Source organism: Rhinolophus ferrumequinum, chromosome 17, assembly GCF_004115265.2.
Source record: "Rhinolophus ferrumequinum isolate MPI-CBG mRhiFer1 chromosome 17, mRhiFer1_v1.p, whole genome shotgun sequence".
In the NCBI taxonomy this organism is placed as follows: domain Eukaryota; kingdom Metazoa; phylum Chordata; class Mammalia; order Chiroptera; family Rhinolophidae; genus Rhinolophus; species Rhinolophus ferrumequinum.
The window spans coordinates 2,237,033-2,263,188 of NC_046300.1; the positions used below are offsets into that span (position 1 = coordinate 2,237,033).

The window sequence follows — 26,156 nt, forward strand, 5'->3', positions numbered from 1 at the left end:
TTTAAGTTTCACCAACATTGGAGTCCAGCATAGTCGATTTCCCTCCTTTTGAAATTGTTATAATGCAGGCCTGAATGATGTCACTCATCCATAGGTACCCAGGAGTGCCTCAGTGTTGATAATGACCTCGTGTTTGTATCCTCCAAAAAGGGTACCCTGCGTGTGTGTTCACACCCCTCTGCTCCCCGGGAGTGATGTGAATGGCTTGTGAGATTAGGGTTTCTTCAGAACGTAAAGGGTATGTATGCCCAGGAGAGATCTGAATTTGTGAACGGCACCAAAGATTGCATCGGTATGGGCTGTTGGAGGAACACGCCCCCACTCTGCTAGCGTGACTGTCCTGGGGCGCTCACCTGCGCTGCTGGCTGGAGCTGCGCGTGGCTGCACAAGTCAGCGCCATAGGGTAGCAATCAGCAGCTTGTGGTGGCTGGAGAGCCACCTGCAGAGGACTGGGACAGTTTTGCACGTGGTGTGGGGAAAGGAAACAGTGGTTAAAGCGATCTCTCCATGCTCCCCTCCCGCTCACTGCAGGGGGTACTCAGAGGGGAACTTCGCTCAGATGATCACGTTTCTCCTTTTGTTGGATAAGTTTGCCCACATAGAAACTATTTTTTAAATCTAATCCATTTTTCTTACCCTACAGATACTGGTATGTGTTCATACCATTCTGTTTCATACTTCCAATACTTCCCGCCCCCCTCCCTTTTTTCCGGTAAAAAGAGCACATTTTGTTACATGGCATCCAGGGCTGGCTTCATCGGTGTGCCCCCCAGTCACACAGGACCCGTGCCAAGAAATGTCCCATATTTGCTCTAACGTTCTGCGGTAGCTGCGTTGAAATTCTGTCATTTGTCTCTGACCTTGTGCCCTGTGATTGAAGCCTAATGGGAAGGTGGGCCTTGCACCTGAGCAGGGGACCCAAGCTGGTGGCAACATGCACACCAGCACATGTTTATGGTTCCACGGCGGCAGTCCACGTACACGCAGGCACAGGGCCGCGCACTGCGCCGGCCGTGTTCAAGCATCACAGTCCTACCTGTGCACCCACTTTCCTGATGACCCTCAGGAACCTGGAGGCCCCAGGGGCCATGGGCGGGCACACCTGGGCCTGAGCTTGTGCTATGGATGGATGGGGGGAGCTGCCACAGACACTTTGGTGCATGGCAGCAAGGGCTTCCAGAGAACAAGGGACTCAGAACGCAGCCAGTGCCAGGACCCAGTGTGACAGGTTTGCCTGCCCATGTGTCCCAGAGAATGCCTGTCCTGGGCGCCAGGACAGGAACTGTCAGTGCATGGGCAGTAAACGTTGTCAGGAAAGCATTAAAAGTAAAAGCAGACACATGGACATCGCAATAAAGCATATCACAAGAGTTATTCAAATTCTTCAAAAAGATTAGAACACGTGGTTTTGAAAATTTGTACGACATTGCAAAGCTAATATCCACAGGCATAGAAGTAGAAATTAAATTTAAAGATTATTCCACTCAATGAAAAAGAACAATGAAAAAGACCTTTAAAGGAAGCTCCAAGGATCATTTCCTTGTCATTGAAGATATGGCAATAGATTTCATAAACGGGCATTTGGGATTATACACAAATCATGAGGCCACTTTAAGTTTCTTGTACAGCCTCAGCAGGCTACAGGACAGGTCAGAAAAACATTAAATTCCATTGCTTAAATTTACATTTAAAATTAAATTCAGTCTTACAGAAAATGTAGTTGTATTAAGAGTTAAATCTTTTTAGAAAAAGTCATTCCATGGGAATCACCTGTTCTAGATGTTCTAAAATTAATATTTCAAAAGAATTTATGATAAATGTATCCCATTGTTGCAACTTGTAAAACACTTAACAGTTCCATAACGGTCACACCGGGAAGAAAATCCTATAAAAATAAAAAATTATCAAAAAGTATTTGTGGTTTTGTGTTTGCCATGACTGACTGATGTCAATCATATCGCTTGAAAATGAAGTTGCTTAAAACATAAATTCCAAGGATCTAATAAATTTGCAGAAAAGAGAAAAATTTTGTAATCAATCAAGATACACCTTTAATAAAGTATGATTATTACATTATTATTATTGTTGTTGTTTTCAAACACTTGAAAACTAACCACATGAAAAATGGATTTGACCTAAAAGAATCAGGGAAGGAGAAGCTACCGAAACCACTGGAACTTACAGAAAGAAGTTTCGAAGAAGAACATTCAACATTATCTAGACAGGGTAGTGCTTCTCAGATGTTAGTATGTATTACAATCACCTGTAGAGCTTGTTGAAACACAACCCGACCCCACAAGCATTATTTTTAAATGTTACATAAAATTGACCCCAAAAATATGTTTTTTGCAATTTGTAAGTTTATGCTGTCACCCTATTATATAAGTAATACAATATTTTTTTAAGCAAAATGCTTTATAATTGTTGCCTTTAATAGAACTTTCCCCCGATGTTTTGAACAAGACAGGCCACATTTTCATTTCACACTGCAACCAGCACATTGTGTAGCTGGCCCTAAGGACATCTGGGGCTCACCTGTGACTGTGACAACCAGGCTTCGTACTCACTCCTGAATTACTCTCGTCTAACATTAGGCTTGGCAGCAAGATGGCTGCCCTATCAGCCGTGTTTCCTCTCGACTCAGATTCTAAGTAAGTGTCCCTGCCCCCATAGGAATTAGTTACTCCCGCTAGCTAATGCCTATGTGTCTTTTACTCTGAGCTAAAACAACTCTTTCTCAATATCCTGACCCCTCAGGACTCATCGTTTTAGTAGAATCGTTTACTTGTAACGTATGTCAACTTATCACACTTATAACCATATATTGATTAATATGATTTGATGAATGCCAGTGTCCCTCTTTAGACTTAAATCTCTGAGAAGGCAGGCACCTTGTCATTTGTATCTGGTGCTATTTTTAACCTTCTCCTTCTATTGTATTTCCAGTACTTAGCAGACAGCTGAAATTTGGTAGGTACTCAATAAATATTCGTTGTTAAATGATTTCACTAGTGAGAGCCTGCAGACTTTGTAAGTTATGATGCAAATGTTTCTGCTTCATGAACTTTTAGTAATTATGACTATATTGCCAATAAGCTATGTATAGAGTGAAGGACTTGTCTAATTTTGCCACTTTGTGGTGCCATAAATGGAAGGGGTGGCTGTCATTTTTAATGTTTGAAAATTACCTTAATTGCATGATCTGAAACTTTAAATCAGAGTAGTTTTGCACTCCCTACACGTCCAATTAGCAAGCTCATCCTCCTGTAAGTGTAAACAAGAGATTAGTGAGATATTTTTTTCAGAGAAACTACAAGAAGAAAAATATTCGCTACTCCTAAAAAGTGATCTTGAAACCCTTGTTATTGTTTATTCTTACTTCGGGAAGAGATGTAAAGAAGGCCTGGAATTAAGAATGGACTTAGTCCACACAAGTATTCTTCAAACCTTCCCTCAGAAATAGAATAAAATGTGTATGCATCTATCACAATACACGAAAGAGTATTTTTAAATGTAAACACATACAGATATATGTTGTTAAATCTTATCCATTATATTCAGAAATGTAGTATGTGCTTTTATATTTTCATGACTCTTTAATCAGTATGGAATTTGAAACCCAAGATTATTACTTCCACTTTCCACTCTCAAATCTTTACTAAGATTGGAAACAATTGGAATTTTTAAAATGTTAGAATACTTAAACAGTTTAGTGATGAAGTACAGTGGCACATTAATCCATCTGGACATAGAAATTCACCGTCAGTGCCAGTTTGGTTTCTGGAGCCACATAAAGAAGCCAGAAGAAATTGAACCTGCTAGCCCATCTCCTAGAGGGTTAAACTTTATGTTATGAATGGTCCTTAAGGAAAGATATCCTGGGTCCTCATTTCACTGTTCTGAAAGTTCTTCATGTACAATATTATTTCTCTGTAATTTGCCCAAACGTCTAGGTCTTAAATGGAAATCTCTTAAAATGTACTTATTTTGGTAAAATAGTGCATATGTAAATCCAAACACATGTCCAGGGCTTCTTTATTACCGAGTTGGCTTCTGGTCAATTCTTAGCCTTCTAAAATCGAAACTATTGACTTTGTTATAAAAAAAAAAAAAGTACTCAGAAATAATGCTCTATCACTATGAATCTCTCTTAATCAGAGAAATATGGGACTTAAGTCCAAATGGAACACTTTTGGAGTTGTCCTTTCAAACTGGTCAGTGAGGTGCTAGGACTTGTAGAACAAGGGTCGACATTGTGGCAGATATTTCTCGAGGGAGTTTTTTTTTATGATAGGTGTATAATTCAAACCTTGTGAAATCTGGATAAAAAGGGAAAACTTTTCATGTTGTATCTTTAGCTAAAATGGAAAATTACTATCACAACTATTGCAGAAATAGAATGTGTCGTGTTCATGCTGGTAAATGTGAACTTATGATTATAAATCTCTATATAAACTATTGTAGTTATGATCTTAGGAACATAGTTTGTGTCACAGTATATGGGATAATCGTGGACCATTTAGAGCTGTAACCAGTACGTGGGTTGTAATATGGCTGGGATTTCAGGAAAAAGGAAAACAAACAAACAAACAAAAAACAATGTCGTGCATTCTCTATGCACGCAATGCTGTCTTTTGAAGTCCACAGGTTTTTTTGTTGTGTTTTGTTTTTTATAACTTTCATATAAGTAAGAAAAAAACTATGTCTTTAATTTTATTACAAGAATTAAACTTCACTGACTAATGCACAAGTATTTGGAAAAAGGGAGAGGGAATTTTTCATATTGAATATAGCAGGACTCCAAATTGTATTCATATAATTTCAAACAACTGCAAAGACATTCAAAATATATATTTGATAGCCATATGCTGGCATTTTATAAGCTTTGACAATAATGATCTTCTTTCTCAACAGAACGGACTGTTATTACTGTTCCACCTTCCGAGATGGACGTTACAGTGGGAGAGAGTATCGTCCTACCTTGCCAGGTGTCCCGCGACCCCTCCGTTGAAGTTGCATTTGTGTGGTCTTTCAATGGACACATCATAGACTTAAGAAAAGGAGTGGCTCATTTTGAACGGATCGGAGGAGTAAGTTGCTGCAGAGTTTAAGCGCTTAATAAATTGGATCAAGTCATTTCCATGAATCAATGTCTTTCGTAATTATTCTCCCCATATTTATTTGCATGGATAATCACAGTTTATGAAGCTGCATCTGTTTTTGTTTTGTTTTATTTTGTTTTATGTCTTTCAGGGAAATGCTTGTATTCTAGATGCAATTATAATAAAGGGGATAATAAAAGGGATCAGATATGAGAAACGACGATGATACTAGTGTTATCTGCTAACTTCACAGCTGTCGCATATTTAATATTTATCCAGCTGTAAAAACAATGAGACCTGCTGGGCATATTTCTGTTGTTATTCCTTTTCCCCCTTCCTATCTGCAGGAATCTGTTGGAGATTTGATGATAAGGAATATTCAGTTAAGTCATTCAGGAAAATACCTATGCATGGTACAAACAACTCTAGAAAGTTTATCTGCTGTAGCTGATATCATTGTTAGAGGTAAGCACAAAAGGTGGAAATAAATGAGTACATTGTTTATTCAGTCAAAAATGTTAATACGTAAATGGCAGATCTTTGAGTAACCACATCATGATAAAAAAATGAGATAAATAGCATAGTTTTTTTTTTTTCCCCCTCCCTAAACTCCAAGACTCCAGGGTATGGGTAGCATGGATATAGATATTGAATTGAGTGGATTTTGTCTCTTTATAAGGAATGGTTAGACTTGGTGAGCAGCGTCCGTCCTAAAACTTAGACATACCTTCTATTTCTGGTAAACCATTCTTGTCCAGAAAGGTCAGAGGTTATGCTCCTGTAGTCTCCACATCAGTTGTATTTACTTGAGTTAGCTTTTGAGACAAGAATGGACCAGAGCGATTCTCAATTTTTGAGATTAGCTTCTTATCGGATGATATTCAACCATCCCATGACTGGCATTTCCTAATCTTCAAAGCAAGCATTTCTAAATTAATCTCTCACCATGTAAACTGAATTAATGGGGCTTTATCTCAAAGAAAGGGCTAAAAATACATTATGTTCAATATTTTATTTTCTAAGCATAGGAGAAAAAAACTATCCCTGTCCCAAATCAATGAGCTTAATAATTTCCAGAATAATCTCGTAAAACATATTTTTCAAGGTCCCCCAGGTCCCCCGGAGGATGTCAGAGTGGATCACATCTCCAGTACCACTTCGCAACTAAGCTGGAGACCAGGCTCGGATAATAACAGCCCCATTCAAATATTTACTATTCAGGCTCGGACACCATTTTCTGTGGGTTGGCAGGCTGTTTCTACAAGTAAGCGATACAAGTGTTTCGGATAATTTTCTAAAACACATGGTGTGTCTGTTTGACTGATTGATTGTTTTTACCTAGTGCCAGCATAGGCCTGAAGAATCTCCTTTTTAGTTCCAGAAATTCTCAGTGGTAAGACGTACAATGCCACAGTGGTTGGCCTGAGCCCTTGGGTGGAGTATGAGTTCCGTGTCGTTGCTGGGAACAGCGTTGGAATTGGAGAACCAAGTAAACCATCAGAATTGCTAAGAACCAGAGCATCAGGTAAGAGACCAATGGCTTCGGAAAATGAGCAGGACACTTTATGGCACAGTTCTTAAAGAAAACAAGGAGGACGTCTTGTAGTATTTTTGGCGTGAAATCAGAGGCAGTAAACCAGTGTCTCACTGTCACCTTTTTACGTGCACAAAACAAGGGGTATTTACTGCCAGAATTGTGCCTTCAATGAGAGCTGATGACAGTTAAGCAGGCACGTAAAACAATGAGGTTTTTCAGAAGCTGTCCTCTCCTCTCCTCTATTTTCTAGCCAAAATCCAGCAGAGAATCTGTACCTTTGAAGATACAGATGAGTGCCTGCTTGTCTCAGGCCCTGTGGTAGTCAAGAATTAACTGTCAGTGCAGTCAGCCATGCACTTCCATCCGTTTCTCCACTCGGACGTGGCTGCAGCCTCCTTGAGCAAGAGTAGAAATGCTTCCCCATGTAAATGAGGTCAATCCTGAACTCATTAACATGGGTACTAATTGAACGTCAGCGGGTTCATTGAGAGCAGACCTCAGACATGTCTGGGAACCGAACCTTCTTAAGCCCTTCCCAGTGGGTCCTCTTCGTGGCACTCTGAAACGGTCACATCCACGGTGACATCTGGTCCACCCACTGCCCGCAGCTAACAACATTCACCTTCTTGTTTGGTCACAGAAATGGGGAATCACTCTGTGGTCACTGACTTAGTTTAAGAAGCAGACTACTTCAAGAATGTGTGCACAGGTCACTTTTTCAACTAAAGGTAACGTTAGTACTGTTATCATAGGATTGGGGCTACAAACAACCTAGTTGGCAGCAATATCTTAAGTTCAATCATCCTAGAAGTTTAGAGCTGAGAGGAGAGACCGTTACTTTACACAGGAGAAAATCTGGACAGAGTCAGAATTTGAACCCAGGCCTCTGTCCACACCAGCGGGCCTTCACCTTGATGAGCGAGAGCTTGGCGTAGGAAGTGTGTAGATACAGAAATTCCTGGGCGCCACCACAGACAGACTGCGTAAGGAGCTCCAGGTGTCACTCATCTGGACATGAGCTATAGTTTCAGCTTGTTTGTTTACGACTGATTTATATCACGGTGGCTTTGGGCAGGGCTGACCCTCAGGTTTTCACAGCAGAGTTTGTATGGCACCTTCTGTTAACCATCGACCCTCGTTTCAGTAGCATGAGGAGACTTGGTATTCATAGCGAGGCTCCTAAGGCGCCAAGTCACAGGGGAGGGTGTCTTTTTTGTGTCATCAAAGACAATGCTTCTCAATATAGTTTTAGGTTTAGCATGTTCCATTGGAAAATTGATAAAGGACGAAACCTTATTATCCAGAGCATTGAAACTTTGCGAAGGGTAAATGAAAGTATAATTTTAAATAATTTTCTTATGAATGTAAACTCTTCAATGGTCCTGAAATCGTGTCACTGTAAGCTGTCGATCACCAGAAAACCTGCCACGGCAGAACCCACTCTGATTCATTTAAAGGCACTGGACAACTTAGAACAGAGGGTGTAGGGACGAGGCAATCTTTTAAATAAAGTATGAAGAGCAAAGCAGACAAAGGTAGGGTAAATATGAAGAAGAAAATGGATAATGTCTGACAGGTGCTATTACAAACAATCAAATTATTATATAACTATGTCATTTATAAAGTTAAACATCTGTGTGAAATGGGAATAAATAGTCTTGTTTTACTTGTATGGTCTCCATGGTGGGAGAAAATTCTGAAATGAGCAGTTAAACCTCACGTATATTATTTTCCACCCACCAGGCAACAAACATACCCAGGCACTCCACCTTCCTCTGGATATTAATCAACAATGGTCAGATATAGATAATTGCATATAATACAACATTTAAAAAGTATATCCTGCAGGTTTACCGATTATCACAGATTTAGGATTCTTTTACCATTATCAGGAAAAAGATGATTTTTTTTAACACTTCCACATGTATAAAGTAAAATTCATTTCTGATTATATACTGCAATACCCACACTCACAATTGCCATCAGTTTTATAAATTACCTCCAATGATTTATTATTCATTATACTGTTGCTCGCAAGGATATAGTTGAAGGGCATACGTTTTACTAATTCGTGAAAATGTTCAGTGTCTGGAATGTTCTACCACAGAGCCTTAGAGTCCTGAGTTAAACAGAGAGACAGCCCTCAATCACATCCCTGACAGGAGACCATCTTCTTGCTTTGGGAGTGAAAAGTTAGAGGAAAGATCTGTCTGTTCTGTACTGAGAGATTTGGGATTCAGACACGAGGTTATAAAACAGAAATTTATTTATTCATGTATGTATTCTTCAGAATTTATTTTTAAATGTTCAAATATCCTGATGACTCACAAAAAGAAAAAGTGTTTTCGTTTCCTTTATACTGGCTCAGAAGTTGTTTACAGCACAACTGTATAATTAGGCACTAAATCAGCAGTGTCCCTGCTACCATCTGAATGGAAGGAACATCATTTTGCCAATTAGTCGATGATGCATAATAATGTCAGATACATGATGTTACTTGATTTTTAATTAATTTTGGAGCCGGGGTGCTCATGTATCACACGGCTGTGTCCTCTTAGAAATTTGGATCTGGGTAAACATAATTTATGTTCATTAAAAATGCAAGTCTCTCTCACAGCGTGCCCGCGTGAGATTTTGAAAGGTGAAATCCACATCCAAAACTTCCTGACACAGATGCACTTTTGTAACTGCCTCCCCGTCCCCCATTTCTCTTGGTTACTTTCAGTCCCTGTCGTGGCACCAACAAACATCCATGGAGGTGGAGGAAGTCGGTTTGAACTCGTCATCACGTGGGAGGTAATTTTCTGTCCAACTGAGTTATTTTGAAGGAAAAACATTTAGCGGGCCAGGAAGAATGCTGAAAAACAAAAAGCTTTATTTGATCATTACTGAGTGTGTAAAAGTACATGGCATGAAAGACTCCCGATGATGCATTCTTTAGAGAAGGGCTTGGAAACCTTTCCTATTTCTCCTAAAGTGAGGGAGATGACTACCTTGGCACAGTTCTCTTCCGAAGAGAAGAAAACAACTTCAGTGTCCAGGGTAGGGGTCGGGGCATTTCTGCCGTTATGTGGTGAACGCCACGATTTTTGTCATCGCCTCCGGAACCATTGCTCGGTATGTGAGCTGGAGCCGGCAGAGTGCGGGTGATTTTCCTCTCATGGCTCTCTAAATCCTTCCAATTTGCTTGACTTTCTCTCCCGTTTGCTCTTCCACTTATTTTTCCCCCTTCACCATGTGACCTCTGGCAACTAACTCCAAGACTGGGGTAGACTGGGCGAAGAGGAGCCAGACAGAGAGTCCGATTGCTGAGACGTGTGTAATTTGACGTTGGTGCACTCCTGGAATGGCAAATGACCAGTGCTGGTATTTCATAGGAGGGTTTTGTTGTCTGGGCAGGGGGGTGTCCTTGAGGTCCCACTGATGACTTGTAGTTGGAATTCCTTGGTGTAGCCCCACCTGGCTGCTGGAAACTCCTCATCCCTGGGTTCCGGTGACCACGTCCAGTGTCTTCTGCTGGAAGTCGTTGGTCCCCGTAAGTGCGCTGTGGCTGGAGTCCCTTCAGGGCCACACATGGACAGCTCCCCAAAGTGGCTCCACATTTGTCCTCGGCACACACGCACCTCGGCTCCGTGCTCGGTGGAAGCGCAGTGCATGCTTGGCCTCTTTCTTCTCCCTGCCACCACACACTGTGCACGTGTCTCTCCCCTTTACAAGCTTCTCAGGCATTTATCAGTGAAAAGAGCCCGTGTCTTCCAAGTTCCGTGCAGCTCTTTCTGAAGCCTCTTCTCTTAGGTAGGCAAGAGGTGAGGTATAGCCCCTTACTTCCCCTTCTGGAGCGGTGGCAATGCACTGCTTTTTCTACAATTCTCTCAAAGAACTATTTTCTTATAAATCTCTCTCTAAACTAACCAACACTTCCTTTGTACACATTTGCCATGGCTGGTAGGCTAAGTTGTGCCAGGCAACCCTCAGAGAAATGGTTTCAAGTCTGGAATTAGGGTTCTCTGTACCTTTCTTATCAGCTGTACCTGTCAAAAGAGCCCCACCTGATTTCCTCGCCCTGTATACATGTTTCTGACCCTTTAGTGGTAACTTTCCTTCTGCCCACACCTCCACTTCTATGCACATTTTAATTTCACACCTTAAAAGATCACAGCTATGTGTGTTTTAATTAAAGATCATCATCGCTGATGTGTAGAACACTAGCCTTCACCAGAAGATGGGGTAATGCATCCCTCCAGTGTTCTGTTGTCATGACGAAAGGGAGGGGTGCATCTGGGTGGCGGTCAGGGTACTGCAAGCATCCTCCAAGGCTCAGGACAGCCCCCCACAAGGAGGGATCTGGCCCCAAATGTCAGTAACGCCAGGCTTGAGAAGCCAGTTGCTGAGCGGTCCTTTGCCTCTGTGAATGATGTTACCACAGGTAGACCTTGTATGTACAGACATGCCTCATTCCATCGCACTTTGCTTTATCGTTCTTCAGAGATGTTGGGTTATTTACAAGTTGAAGGTTTGTGACACCCCTGAGTTGAGTAAGTCTGTTGGCGTCATTTTCCCAATAGTGTTTGCTCACTCCGTGTCTCTGTGTCACGCTTTGGTCACTCTTGCAATATCTCAAACTTTTCCATTATTATTATATGTGCTGTGGTGATCTGTGATCAGTGATCTTTGATGTTGCTATTGGAACAGTTCTGGGGCACCACAAACCTCTGTGTATTTTGTTTTGCTTCCAATATCCTAGACATGGTATCTAACTTTTGGGATGGAGTAACTGCTAATTCCTTTTCTAAGGGTATGTTTATTATACCGGATTCTAATGTATTCTCCCAAATACTTCTAAGTGTCAGGTTCTTGTGGTGAAGGTCTCATAGAAAATATGACTATGAAATTAGACACATAGGATGAAGTGCTGTGAGTCAGGGACACACCTAGGCTGGGACTTGATACACCTTTTATGTAAAGAGCCAGCCAGGAAAATCATTCAGCCATGTGGTTCTTTCAGCACTTCTCAACCCTTCTCTGTCACTCAAAAGTAGCCATAAACCATGTACAAAGGAACAGGTAGGACTGTGCTCCCCAAAACCTTCGTTTTCAAAATGAGACCACAGGCCAGGTTTGGTCTGAAGGCCACAGTGTGCTGACTCTTGGTCCGTCCTGAAGATTTAGTGCTTACAGACACTGTGGCTGAGATTTGTATGATCAGCCTTTAGTAAATTGAGTAGATTTCACCACCAAAAGAATTCCTGAATTTCTTTGTACTGCCAAACCCTTCCTCTGCTTAAAGGAGAAAATTCTCTTTCTGGTCTTAAAGAGCTATGTATACGAGTGTTTCTCCATCCTCTGTCTCTGCACATATGAGAAGAATAAAAGGAAGAACCTAAGTCTCTTTTTTCCCTCTAAACAACACGTTAGATCTTTCTTGAGAGAACGCCGTGAGAAACACTAATTGGACCTGACTAAGAGAAACAAAAAAAAGCCCACCTTCTCAGATGAACTAAACATCTTGATTAAACAGGAGATCAGAGAAGCATCAAAAACACTTAAATTTTCATCAAAATCTTCCACACCATTCAAAATTGCCTATGTTAATTCTGGGATGTGTCACTCTAAGACAGCATCTTCTCTCCCATCTTTCAGGACCTCCATGTTCCTTCCTCTTGTCAGTGTCCGAGTTCGTTAGACTGTTCCATGTGGCAAGAAATAGAGACCCGCTCAGGTCATCGCCGTTGATGGGGATTCATTTTGAAGCTTTGTGGGAAGTAAAGGGGAATGGGGAAGTCTGAGTAACACAGCAGGTGGGTCAAACGAAGCAGCGGAACAGCAACCCCGTCCTGAGCACGGCTGCTCTAGTCTGTGGTCGGCCACTCTGGTCATCCAGCCCCGGCGCCCACAGTCCCCTGTGTGTGTACCTCGGTTCTTCTCAGTCCCTTTACTTCCAATATTCCACTTGGCCGACAGCTGCATTCCATCTCTTTTCTATAATTCACAGCTTTCCTTTCCTCTTAGCTCCCTCTGCTTCAGATCACGACTACTGTATGTTTTCTACCCACTGCTGCTCTAAGTTTATCCGCTGTCACCCCCACACACCTGTGTTTCCTCTCAAACTCTGGAGGGGAGGGGAGTTGCCTGGGTCTGTTAGACACTACAGAATACAGAGATTCTGCCCCAGAATATCTCAGAGATTGGGCCATGATGGCGCCGGTGGTGCTGGTGCTTACCGCTGGGTGATCAGATGTGGCCCCTGTCACGGGATAATGTGACACAGGAGTGGGGACAAGGAGTGGGTAAGGAGAACCTCAGAAACGGAGTCAGGGGCATGACTGCCTGGAGCGTTAGGTCCTATCAGGTATGACTGTTAAGTCTGTGAAATTTTTAGAAAAGAAAAGCATGTTCCTTTGGAAAAGCGAAATAAATTCCATGGATTTTTAAATATAATTTTCTCATAGCCAGGTAGAATATTTGTCTAAATTCAAGCACAGATTCAATTTTATTTATGTGATTATAATGTTTAATATTGGTAGTGTTCTGGGGAACTTGTATCCATTTTTGTTTTGTAATTTTAATAAGTTTAGGTTTTAAATGAGTCTTAAAGAACTTAGTCTGTCAGGGATTTAACAAAGTTACTTTTTTTTTCATGTCAGGAAGAGTGCACACTGACGTTCCTAGTAATGAAGATATATGTTTAAAAGATACTGGGAGGTCATTTATACTTTTGGGTTTGAGCAATATTATCCTATGTCTTAAAAAGCAAATCTTATTACACAATAATTATATTGCCTGTATCTTACAAGGATTTGTAGAAAAATGTTGTAAAAGGAAAATGTAGCTAGCCTTGAAATAGTTAATTTTGTGCTGAGTTTAAATATGAATATTGACATATGAATATAAAAAATATGTTTTACCTTATTAACTCTTTCAGTCTTCTAAAGCATTTTATTACTATAACTTTTGAGTAATCATGGAAAGAAATATAAACATATAAAATCTGTTTTCCATTTCTATTTAAAACTTTCCATTATTTATCTGAGTATCTTTAATCGGGACCATTTTCCTAATTGGCATTCCAAATGAAAGTATTATTTTTTTCAATACTTCATTAAACAGGATAAATATCCATGTTTATCTCTACGAAAGTTATGCCAAGTAATCGAAAAGCATTATAATAGATCTACAAGTTATTTGTGTAAATACTCAGTGATTGCTCACTTCTGCCCAAGCCCGTGCCAGAAGAGCTGCAGAATGGAGGGGAGTTTGGGTACCTGGTCATGTTACGGCCAGTTGGCTCAGCAACCTGGACCAAGGAAAGAGTGCCTTCTGTAGACTCATCCAGATTCGTTTACAGAAACGAAAGCATCATGCCCCTGTCTCCCTTTGAAGTCAAAGTGGGGGTGTACAACACGGAAGGAGAAGGGGCCCTCAGCGCCATGTCTGTCATCCACTCGGGGGAAGACGGTGAGTGCTCTCGGCATGGGGCAGGCCTCCTGGAGGCCCAGCCTAGGTTGCTTCCATTGTCCTGGAACCGCGCCACTAAAGCTGGTTGTCTTTCTCTGGATGGCAGAACCTCAGCTGGCCCCCAGGGGAACTTCTGTCCAAAGTTTTTCTGCCTCGGAAATGGAGGTCTCATGGAACGCTATAGCCTGGAACCAAAACACCGGGAGGGTGCTGGGCTATGAGGTAATGCCACGGATCTCACTTCCCCTCGCGCACGTGCCACCCAGGCATGGCTCCTGGTCAGCAGGCCTGTCCTGCCACCCAGCTCTGGGGGCATCACATGTCTGTGTAAAGCCAGAGGGTGTGAGTGTAGGGTCTTCCCAGTGTCCTCAGCAGTTCCAGAGGGTGGCACCTACAAAGTGAGCAGGAGAGGATCATTAATTGTTCCCGTGGCAGGCCTGTTTGTTTTTGGGGGGATGGTGAACATCTCACCCTCAGTGAGCTTCAACCTCAGGAGAATTTCACTGGCGAAAGTGCTCTGTGAACTGGAGCACGACTTGAAAAGAAGGTCATGTAAGAAAAGGCAGTCAAGTGATAAGGAGAACCCTAGAATCCTTTTAACTGTGTCATTTGTAGTCTATGGACAATGAGGCAAAACACTTCACATTCATGGACCTTTGTTCTCACAAAGCTGACAGACAAGACTTAGGGATGGCTGACACAGTTCACTCTATTTGGGAGTTAAAATGAAAGTATAATTCTAAATCCCTTTCATTTTCCACGCCCTCTGCGAGGGGCCTGTATCTTCCAACCCGAGAATGCCTGCCTCTTACCTGAACCCTGCTTACTTCTCAAAGCTCATCCCTAGCTCACCCTTCCCTTTGAATTCTTCTCCAGTCACTGCCTGTTGTCACTTCTTCAGGTTCTTAGAACATTGTTGTTCTGTATCATTCCCTGAAATGCACCCTCCGCTGTCTTTTCACATGTATGCTCTAACCTCTCAACTAGATTATAAGGAGCTCGAAGGCAGGGACCGTGGTTTATTCTCTTCTCTTTCTCAGTGTGCCTCACAGTGCTAATGCATAGGAAGGGCGCAGTACAGCTAAATTATTAATTTCTGAGACTCAAAGAACTCTTGAGGAAATGTCAAAAGCGAAACATCAGACCGGAAGTCTTTGATTGACACAGGAATCTTATTTTGGTCTGACTTATTACTGACCATTTGTTAAAGCTGATAACCTTTAGATATTTCATGAAATATTTTCTTTTGGTAATCTGAAAAAAAAACACCCAGTTCTCTAATTTCCAGTGTGAATTTGTATTTTTTATTTCTTCCTTATAAATATCAGGTTTTATTTTTGTGGTTGTATAACCTGTCTTCGTCCCTAACCTTCTGCGGTTGATGGTTGTGGGAAACCATGACTGTCCGCTCTCTTTTCACGCGCAGGTCTTATACTGGACAGATGACTCCAGAGAACCCATGATCGGGAAGATCAGAGTCAGTGGAAATGTCACAACCAAGACCATCACGGGGCTGAAAGCGAACACCATTTACTTTGCCTCCGTCAGAGCTTACAACACTGGCGGAACAGGGCCCTCAAGCCCCCCAGTCAATGTCACCACCAAAAAGTCTCGTAAGTATGCCCACATCCCAGGGACCGTGATTCATCTGTGAACAGAAACATATGCCTTTGCTCAGGCTCCATTTCATCCTTCCCACCTCGCCGTTTCACTGATTGCTTTGTCTGGTTGAGTGGTTTGTCCATGAAATATGGATGGTTGTCCCTTAAATGTGAAAACCTTCTGGTAACAACCAAAATAAACTGGTCTGATGTTTTTGGAATTCCGAAAGAGGAACATTCTGAGTATAGAGATGAAGATAGGAGGTTGCAGTGGTTAAGGACATGGACTCCGATGCTCTGTCCCAGCCTTGGAATGTTCCGTGCTCATTTCATCCTTCACTCTCAACATCCTCAAGTATGAAATAAAGAAAAAGGTTGCACGTAGCTCCTCACAGGGCTTTGTTCAGATCGGAAGGGATAACTGATAGCCAGTGTCTAGGACATACTTTAGTAAATGCTTAGTAAATGGTGCTTTGTCGGTATTTGTTTTGCTTAATGCTTGATTTCCAGAGTGTGCTGTAATGTGACAGTCAGGTAGTCTAGATCTTTCCTTCTAGGGTGTCTCATCACTGTAGTTTGCCTGGGAGGCCCTGAAACCAAGGCATGGACTCTTGTGCTTCCTCATGCCTCCCTTAAGGGTCAACCACGTGTCTGTCACAGAGGCAGGAACCACTCAGTAAAGGATGAGTAGCTGATTGTTGCTGACTTTGTTCTACAAATGAGTCTGTCTCGTGCAGATATTCTACAATGAGGCACAGTGAGAAATGGGTAAAGGTTTGATCCGACAGGACACAGGGAAAGATGCAATATGGAGAAAAATATGTAGGAGTCAGAAAAATTTAAGTAAAGATCTGTGTTTCTTTAACATCCATCCCCTTTCTTGACTAAATTAAGCAAACAAAAACCCTTGTGATTCCTAATTTCTTTTCTGGAAAACTTGTTCCAATATTTCTTAAACTGGACTTTCAACGGTCGGCATGCTTCAGTGTCATTACCAAAATGGCCAAAAGGAGTTGAGAAGAAGAAGTGTCTGTGTGTCTCCATCTCATGTTGAAATACCAGTCAAACCTCTACTTTTCAATCTTTTAGCATTCTGTGTTGCTGGCACTGTGAAAATGGTACACACACAGCTTTAGTCTCCTAGTGTTGCTGTTCGAATTCCTACAACTTAGTGCTTTAAAACAATACAGATTTATCACACAGCTACTTGTTTCTAAAGGTCAAAAGTCAGAAATGAGTTTCACTGGTTGTAGATCAAGGTGTGGGCGAGAGCTTGGCCCCTTTTGGAGGCTGCAAAAGACTTGGTTTCCTTGCGTTTTCTGGCTTCTGGAGACCCCATGGCTTGTGGCTTCTTCCTCTGTCTTCAAATCTCACTCTGACTCTGAGCCTCTGCGTATCACTTTCTCTCTGACTCTGGCCCTCTTGCCTCCCTCTTTCCCTGCCAAGGACACTTGTGATGACATTGAACCCCCGTCATGAATCCCGGGTTGTCTCCCCATCTCACAATCCCTAATCACACCTGCGAAGTCCCTTTTCCATAGGAAGTAACATAGCCACATGTTCTGGGGATTGGGATCTGGACAGGTTAGGGGGTCCCTTATTCTGCCAATGACAGTTACACAATACTGAGCACTTCTGTGTCCCAGACCTGGTGTTAATTTTCTACATAACATTATCTCACTTAATTATTAAAACAAATCAAGGTGTTTGGTATTTCAGTTCCTACATATGAAAAAAACAAATGCTTGGAAAGGTTTTCTTGTGGAATCATTAGGCTGACCTGCTGTGAACATGAATCCCGAATGTCTTCACCCCACGAACACCGTGCGGCTTTGAAGCCTTCACATCTACCCATTTGAATAGTCTCTCTCCATCCAGACTCTTGAATCTTCAGTCCAAACCTCAAACTGCCTTGATGTTTTCCTTCCTAAAATGGAATCATACCTCTTCGAATGCCAAAATGTTATTGTCTGCTCTGTGCTAGAGAACAACGACAAACAGAAAGGCATACCAGATCATTCCAGATCTTTCCCAAACTTCCTTTGTACCCCATTCCTCATCTAGCCCTGGCAGCACCAGGCTTACTGATCTAAACTTTCACGTTCACTTATCTGACTTTATGTGTTTTCTCAGTTTGTAGTGTTCCTGCCATGCCTATAAGAAGTCCAATGTCTTTTTTACTGGTCTATGTTTCCCCGAGTTTCCCCTTTAATGTAATTTGCATCATTCAAGGTGTTCCCATAGCTTTGGCTTACTGTTAGATAGAGTTAGAAAGAGTTAGAATGTGACTTCAGAGTGAAAGAAAGTTGGGTGTGATCTCGACTCAGCCATGAAGCATCTGTGTGACGAGTCTACTACCTTGATGAGTCAGAACCATTTTCTCATCTGAAAACCATAGAGGATGATCCTTTCTTCTAGAGTTTGCTCTCAGAACTAAAGGCTGAAATGCACACCAAGGTGAGCCGAGGCTGCCATCCACCCAGAGATCAGTGCATGCTAGCGTGTCATCAGATCGCTTGTCTAGAGGTAATTTCACTTTCTTTCCATTTCTTAGAGTAGGAAAGCACAGCTGCTTTCTACTTTCTTTCTCTTTGTAAGTGTGTTTCAGACATTTTCTCCAAGGGTCATGGAAGGACATCCAAGGTCAAGATGAGAAATGGCTTTGATGAGACATTGAAGGTAGCCCTGATTCCAAGTGCTGTCCCTGGATCTAACTTTGATTCTCCATATCCTTGAGATGCCATCACGATGACCTCTGAACAGTGGTGACAGCAGCAACTCTGCATCCATCACACACGCATCCTGTTACTGTCTAGATTTTCAGTCTGATATTTGATCATCCTTTGTAAATTCCGATGAAGCAGAGCTCTCATTTACCAAAATCTCTGCTCCTTCTAATTGGGTAAACTAAGCAGAAGACAGAGCCTTTTTTTTACCCCCCTAAAATATGATGATGCAGTGCATCACTCAAGAAAATCGTGCCTCCCATGAGCCGTGCACTGGGTTGAATGCCGCATGGAGGTTACAACAGGCAAGGCCTCTGCCTTCGGGCTATTCTCTTTTAATGGGGAGGCAACTTAAAACAAGGAAAAAACCAAGACATGAAATCATCATAAATTATGACAAGCAATGAAGAAGACAAGAGGCTGAGACATATATGTAAGAAGGGGGCTGTATGGGGCAGGCTCTATATTTCGATACGGTAGGAAGACAGAGAGGAACTAGTGGACAGAGGACCTCCTAGCAGAAGGAACGGCAACACAAAGCTTCTGGAGTCTGTTGTTACAGTCGCTGGCCATGATGATACCTTATTTTTTCAAGTAAACAGTGCTTTTACTGGAAGTGTCCTAACTTAGTGAAAATCATGTCTTTCCAAAGGCAACAGAGGGGTGCTGCAGAGATATGGTGATCCACACAGACACCATTTCCATGGAATTCAGATTTGCAGCGAAAGGGAGAAAAAATATTGGCATCGATTCCAAAAGGCAAAGAAAAAAATAAGCACTGCAGACCTAGAAGGAAGTGTTTAGACCCAGCCACAGAAAGTGTTTGCAAATGTTGGTTCAATTTGGCCCCTGACATTGACTGACGAGTGCTGTGCACTGGATTTTTCTGGTAGTAAATATGTAATCAATCCGTATTTAGACATAAAGAAAGCATTGAGCTTTTATTTCATCTTGCACGTACGTTCTTTCTCTCTTTCCCAAATGTCAGCCCCATGCTGTTACTTAGAAGGGGAACATAAGAAGTTGTTTTTTTGAATTGAGTTCACAGTGTGAACCACAGTTGAATATAAATGCCATTTCCAGAAAAATTGATCATAGGGGAACCACTGCGGGGCGGAGGGCTGGTGTAATGTCTCTCTGTCATTTGATTAATAGAAAATGATTCAGTCTTTGGACATTGCCTGAAAAGATTTTTAAAAATTAGAAAAATGCTTGTGTTGAGTTTACCATTGGCCAACTTGGTGCAAAGTTTTGGCACATGTCTCCTGTTATCCATGGGGCAGTGTTTGGTTTTTTTAAGGTAACAGACATTTCGGCTTCATTATAGATATTTGCAGTTCAGATTAACCAGGTACGTAAAACTCACGAAACTGGAATGCCAACAGTGCTGACATTAGGTAATGGCCTTCCAAGCAACTTCCAGAAACTTTTTTTTAAATACTAGACCCAAGGCATTGGTCTTGGCGTCACACTCGTGGACAAAGATTAGAAAAGCTGTAGCTGAGGCAGACTTCCCAGATAACGAGCTGAGGCTCTACCACTCTATCTGCCTTTTTCAAAAAGCACATAGAGGACCCAAGTAGCAGCAATATTATGAAGGGGAAATCTTGAAACTACCCTCATTATATTTAAGAAGTGCCTCATTTGCAGACTCTGGAACTGTATTATTAGTAACAAACCACTCTGAACACAATTGGAAAAGCCATTATGTCATAACACCACAGTGGATAACTGCCCCTCTCAGGGGCGACAATTCACAGATATTGAGCTTCTTAATATGCACCACTCACCAAGTGAGGGATGTTCCTATTTTATTTCATGTAAGCGAAGAATTTATAAAGTAGGAGATTTTAGTCTCATTCCAAAGATGGGGACATCAGGTCTCTTGGAAGAGACTGGAGACAGATTCAAGTCTCTGACTTCATAGCCCAACTCTTTCTACCTCACAGACAGCAAGAGAGGGAAAACATTCTGACAAATCCATACAGCTGGCCATTCACACCAAGAGTTCATTCCTGATAGAACTCTTCTCACTGTATGCCCATGGGATGCTTTCCTCTGCTTTGATACATGAGGAAACAAATGCCAACGCCTCAGTGCCATGGGTATAGCCACTACCTTGTGGTGGGCAGAAGTCAGTCCTCTGTCTCCCAGCCTGGGGCTTCAGTGATGGATTCATAGTGTCGGAAACAGTTTTATCCAAACAAACAGACCAAACAGACATACCAATAGATGGAACCTGCAAAATCCATCACTGCCAGTGGCATCCGAATGAACTGATATTTTCTCTGTATTGATGGTATGATGTTAACGTTAGTGCTTCATTTTGAAGAACAGAGATAAAAGAAATGGGTCACAAGAGTATGTGAGATATTAAAACTGTGATATCTTGGAAGAATTTTTATATTATGTCTTTTATAGCTGAGAAAAAGATTAGAAAAAGCACATTGGGATAATTTGAAGGAGAATAGTTACAAAATTATTATTGTTGCCATCCGGTCCTTCAGAAATAAATGTATTGACAAGCATGCATAGAGCGCTTAGTAAGTGCAAAGCTCTCAGGCCTTTAATGATGATTGATTTGTTTTATATAGTCAAGGAATGTTCTGGGTCAATCCAGTTGGCCTGTCCGCCTGTGTCGTACATCCATATGGATTGCCATAGGTTTGGCTGTGGCAATTAGCCTTGATTATGGGATAGCATAATGAACGGACTGGCCACACTGTGTCACCTATGGATCTGCTCACAGCCCAGAACATAATTAACATGACCTGAGAAAGCCACCAGGACACTGAGTCATTTACTTCAGCCATCTTATTGCACAAGCATTTACTCAACATAAGTGTATTTCTCGTATGTGCAGAGCACTGGACTAGGGGTTGGGAATACAGAATTGAACAAGGCACATGCCCTCAATAAATTTACAGAACCACAGCAGCAACAATAACTACAATTCAGTGTGATAAATCCATAATAAACTATGAACTGAGCCCCAGGAGAGCATAGAGGCAAACCACTCTCTCTGTACTCTGTCTCAACGGAGGTGGAAGTGACTGGACAAACACTGGAGAGGTCCCAGTAGGCGTGGGGTCATATAATAACACAATGCCAGGCACCATGTCACTCTTCCAGTGAAACATAAGAGATTAAATAGCAGTTGAGTCAAAGCTCCAAAAGAAATCATTTCCATTTCCACTAGCGTAGTAATGAGTTAAACACTATGCCCGTTCACCCTCACAGATCAAATAAGAAGCCAGAAACGTCTTGCTGGGTAATTTTATCTTTACCTCTGCTTTCCAGCTGCATCATTATTATTAATTTTCATTAGTTTCAGATGTATAAAACAACGTAATAATTAAACATTTACACTCCTCACAAAGTAATAACCCCCCCAATCTACTACCCCTCTGACATCATATATAACTGTTATAATACCATTGACTCTGTTCCCTATGCTGTACTTTACATCCCATGACTATATATCTATATATCTACATATCCATATACCTATATATATAGAGAGAGATAGATAGATATAGATATAGATATTTTTTAATTACAGTTGACTTTTAATATTATTCTACTTCAGCTTCAGGTGTACAGTGCAGTGGTCAGGCATCTACACCATCCATGACATGATCCCCTGATAAATCCAGATGGGTACTGGACTTATCAGCTGAATAATTTTTAACATCGCCACTTCCTTAAATCTTAACAATAATCATGTACCTCAAGTCTTTGAGAAACAGCATGTTATTCTGGAGAAACACTAGATAAAAAAATCATGAGGCCAGGATTCTGATTTGCCTCAAACACTCATTGGCTGCATGCTTTTAGATACATGGCCTCCTAACCTGGACTCCAGCTCTGCTGTGTGTAAACTTTCAAGTTGGACAATCAAGTTGGATTTTGCTTATTTCGAAATCTGCCTTCCCTGACTTTCTTCCCACCACCTTTGTTCCAGATGACATGAATTTCAGGGAAATAAAACCACTGTTTGTATTTAGGGTAGACACCTTTTGGTACTATAACCAGTTAGTTAGGACTTTTCTCTTTTCTGGATTCCCAACAGCTCTGTTTACATCAATGACATGCGTCTTTCTCACTGGTTGGGCTAAGATAGACATGTGGCCAAATTAAGTCAATCGTCAGTTTTCTCCTGAGAATTCTAGCCTGGATTAGCTCTCAACAGAGGGGGTTTCAAACCTCAGGTATGGTGGGCAGTCGTGCTTCCTGCCATGTGCATGAAGAATGACAAAGAGGCGGGCTACCGCAAGATGAGCACGCTGCAAACACTATGGTGAGAGGCGGGAAAGGACCTTCTTGGCTTTTGCCATTTTTCTTCTGTCTCTCCTGAGGTCGTGCTGCGTCCTGCCATGAGTTCTAAGAGATTCCTCTCATCCTTTGCAATTTACTACTGAGAGTTTGCTTAAAATACCTTGAGTTGATTGTGTTCCAGTCAGAAAGTACCAAAATGCAATTAAAAAGAAAAAGACTACTCTGTGTCAATAAAAACGCTCTGTGTCAATATGTATAAAAGGTTTGCAGCCTGAATTTGTCACATGTGTATTGACTCATGGCCCAAATGGACCACTAGATAAAGAAGCCCTCCGTCGACTGATATGTGGCAAAGTAAACAAACTCAACAGCAATGATTAATAAATTAATACTGGACAGCCAGCAAACCATTATTTATTCATACGTTTGTCACAAAGGCATTCCAAGATGACCTGAATTTAAATGATTTTGCTTATTCTGATTAGAATTAATATTTCACATGACACTGGAAACATTTTAGTTCCTTCCATGATGATCATCTAGGACTCATTATCCCTTCTCATGGTGATGGGTCATATAATGGCTATGTGCTAATTAACACTCACTTGGATCTTTGATTATCTTTTTAAAGCTCCGAGCCAACCTCCAGCTAACATTGCCTGGAAGCTGACAAACTCTAAATTATGTCTGAACTGGGAGCATGTAAAAACCATGGAAAATGAGTCTGAAGTGCTGGGCTACAAGGTGCGTATTTAGTTTTTCCTTTAATCATATCAATTAAGTTCCTAAAGAACCAGAAGTGTCAAAACCATTTATGAAACAAATTTTATGCATATGGAAATAAAGGAATCTTCTTTTTAAAATATTTTGAAAATACTGAGTATTGCTGTTTTTAAATTCTTCATTTAAAAGTTTTATATTCTAAGGTTAGTAATGTGTCACAGAGTAATAAGAGATAAACCACTATAGTATGCAAGATGTTTTTCTTCAAGTGACTCTCCTGGCCATCTAAAGATGTAGGTAGTAAGTGTGTGATGAAAGTGAGGTCAAAGAATATTATTCACATAGAATTTCTAGAATGTAAGCTGTGGTAGGACGTGATCTTTTAACAACATGAAAGGAATCTAAGAAGACTATAGTCAGACACCCAGGGCAGGTCATTTCCATCAGTGGTGACAGACATCTCCTGGCAAGCACATATACTCAGAAATTTGAAATAGGTCCAAACTAACCAGCGACTTTTCACAGCAAACTCCAAAGATAATAGCCTTGAGCTGTTTCATTACTAGAGATAAATCTATTCTCATTTCAGAAGCATTGGCCAGAAAGGAAGTCTTTTCCTTAACACTAAAATCTTTAAAAAGAAGTATAGATTGGGTATTTCCATCCAAGGAGTAGGGCATTTATACTGATATGTCTTTTGTGTGCCTTAGGAGTGTCTGAGTCTTAGTAAAGGCACATGTCTATTTAACTTGATTCACTGTTTTATTCAGATTCTGTACCGGCAAAACAGACAGAGTAAAACTCATGTTTTGGAAACTAACAATACATCGGCTGAGCTCCTGGTCCCGTTTGAGGAGGACTACCTGATTGAAATAAGAACAGTTAGTGATGGTGGGGATGGAAGCAGCAGTGAGGAGATTAGGATTCCAAAAATGTCAAGTAAGTTGAGTCACCATTGCTGTTGCCGAGTTGGATTCCAGACAGCTGCAGCATGAAACCTGGGCTCTATGAATCATTTCAATTTTTGTTTAAATGTTGGGTGAAAAAATGAAAGGTCTGCGTTTCCATTTTTAATAGTGAACAAGAGGTGATGAGTTAATTTTTTTTAAATAATTCCTCAGATTTGCAACATGGTTACATATCCCAAACAGCTTTATGTTTCCTCATTTGAATCTCAAAAACAACAACAACAACTTAACAACTGTGTCATTGGTGCATGATTCAGTCCACTGGACAAAAATCAGAAATTTTTTCCATGGGTACTCAGGCTTCTGGGAGCAAGGAGAGCACATATGAAATATGGGCACACATACCTAGTTCCACATCCGTAGCAGACATCACTAATCAATCACAACATTCATACTCTCGATACAATGTTCTAAGCAGGTAACACCAAACAGTGTGAGTGAGCATGGAATAATAATGTATTATTTATGCCTTAGGAGAATCACTGACTCATCTGCTTGAAGCTGTGACTGAATGAAAGTCATCAGCCACCACATATTGGCCAGTCTTAATCTGCCCTTTAGTCAGACTTGGCCAATTTGGGCATTTTTCTTTTTCCATGTCTGAATTTAAAACAGATATCCTAGGACAGAAGGTGAGAGACATGTCCTAAAATTAAGCATAATGTAAATGAAACAAGTGTTCTAAAATATATTATTAGGAGACAAGTTATAGTATGCATGTGAGTCATGAAGAATGAATCTAACAAGTAATTTTACTTTTTATTTTTATGTTTTGCAGGTTTGAGTTCCAGAGGAGTCCCAGTCTTAGAACCTAGCATCCATTTCCTGTTTTGCTATTTTTACTGTTTGGCTATTTTTACTGTTTTGCTATTCCGCCCCTTATACAATGAATAAAACCATAAATCTTTGAGAGTATTTTGAAAGCAAGTCCTTCTTGTAAATAAGCTCTCCAACCCCCATCACAAGATACATTCTTAATACTGACTTGTTAGGAAAGACAAAAAAAAAACAATGTATATTATTAAAATCTTGTAAATATCTATGATACATTAATAAAAGAATTTTAAAAACTTTTGAATTTTAAAGTTTGCACATAACACACATTCAGAAGGTGCCAAATTAATCCACGGAGCTGTAAGTGCCGAGGCTTTTAAGTGACTTAGATGGAGCTTATAAATAACTCCCCTGGATGATGATGATAAATATGAAATAGATTGCAGTTATTGTAGCTAAAATGTACATTTTACATGCTCTAGGCAATTTTACTTCACCCTAAAATTAAAAATTTTCACCCTACCTGGAAATAAAATTTAATTATTTGTTTATAGTTGGGATTCTTTAACAATGTAAGCTATTCCAAAGGTGATGTGCTTCTCTCCCTGAATCAAGTTGGGACAAGAGATATTTGTACCCAGTAATATATCCATATATATCATGTTCTCGACTCAGTTTTCTAGGAGTTTCAGTAATAAAAAGGGCAGAAAAAGTGCTTATGGCAGAAAAAGAGTGGATATAAACACCCACCTAAAATAATCCAACAACTCTGAAAAGCAGCTTTTCATGGTAATGTTTAATTATTTTAATGAATTCCGTATTCTCCTAAGAAAAACATTGCATGAACAAGTCTCAGGTAATTATTATAAATTGTTGTCAATGTATGGGGCCATATTTCTACACAATAAATCTGAGAACAAAATTATTTAACCAGGTTTTTTGACATTTTGGACAAAATATATTTCTTTGCCAATCTTCTCTCCAGCTATAAA

The 26,156-nt window shown here is 40.8% G+C and overlaps 1 protein-coding gene across 1 annotated transcript in view; it reads left to right on the top strand.

The window, feature by feature from the left end:
* Positions 1-25,529, top strand: part of CNTN6 (contactin 6) — a 249,377-nt gene extending 223,848 nt beyond the window's left edge. The window contains 12 exon segments of the mRNA XM_033131532.1: positions 4,915-5,090; positions 5,450-5,567; positions 6,208-6,366; positions 6,478-6,627; positions 9,365-9,435; positions 13,860-14,094; positions 14,201-14,316; positions 15,521-15,707; positions 23,331-23,443; positions 24,193-24,361; positions 25,169-25,218; positions 25,221-25,529. Coding sequence (XP_032987423.1) covers positions 4,915-5,090; positions 5,450-5,567; positions 6,208-6,366; positions 6,478-6,627; positions 9,365-9,435; positions 13,860-14,094; positions 14,201-14,316; positions 15,521-15,707; positions 23,331-23,443; positions 24,193-24,361; positions 25,169-25,218; positions 25,221-25,280 — 1,604 coding nt within the window. The 3' untranslated portion in view covers positions 25,281-25,529.
* The last annotated feature ends 627 nt before the right edge of the window (positions 25,530-26,156 follow it).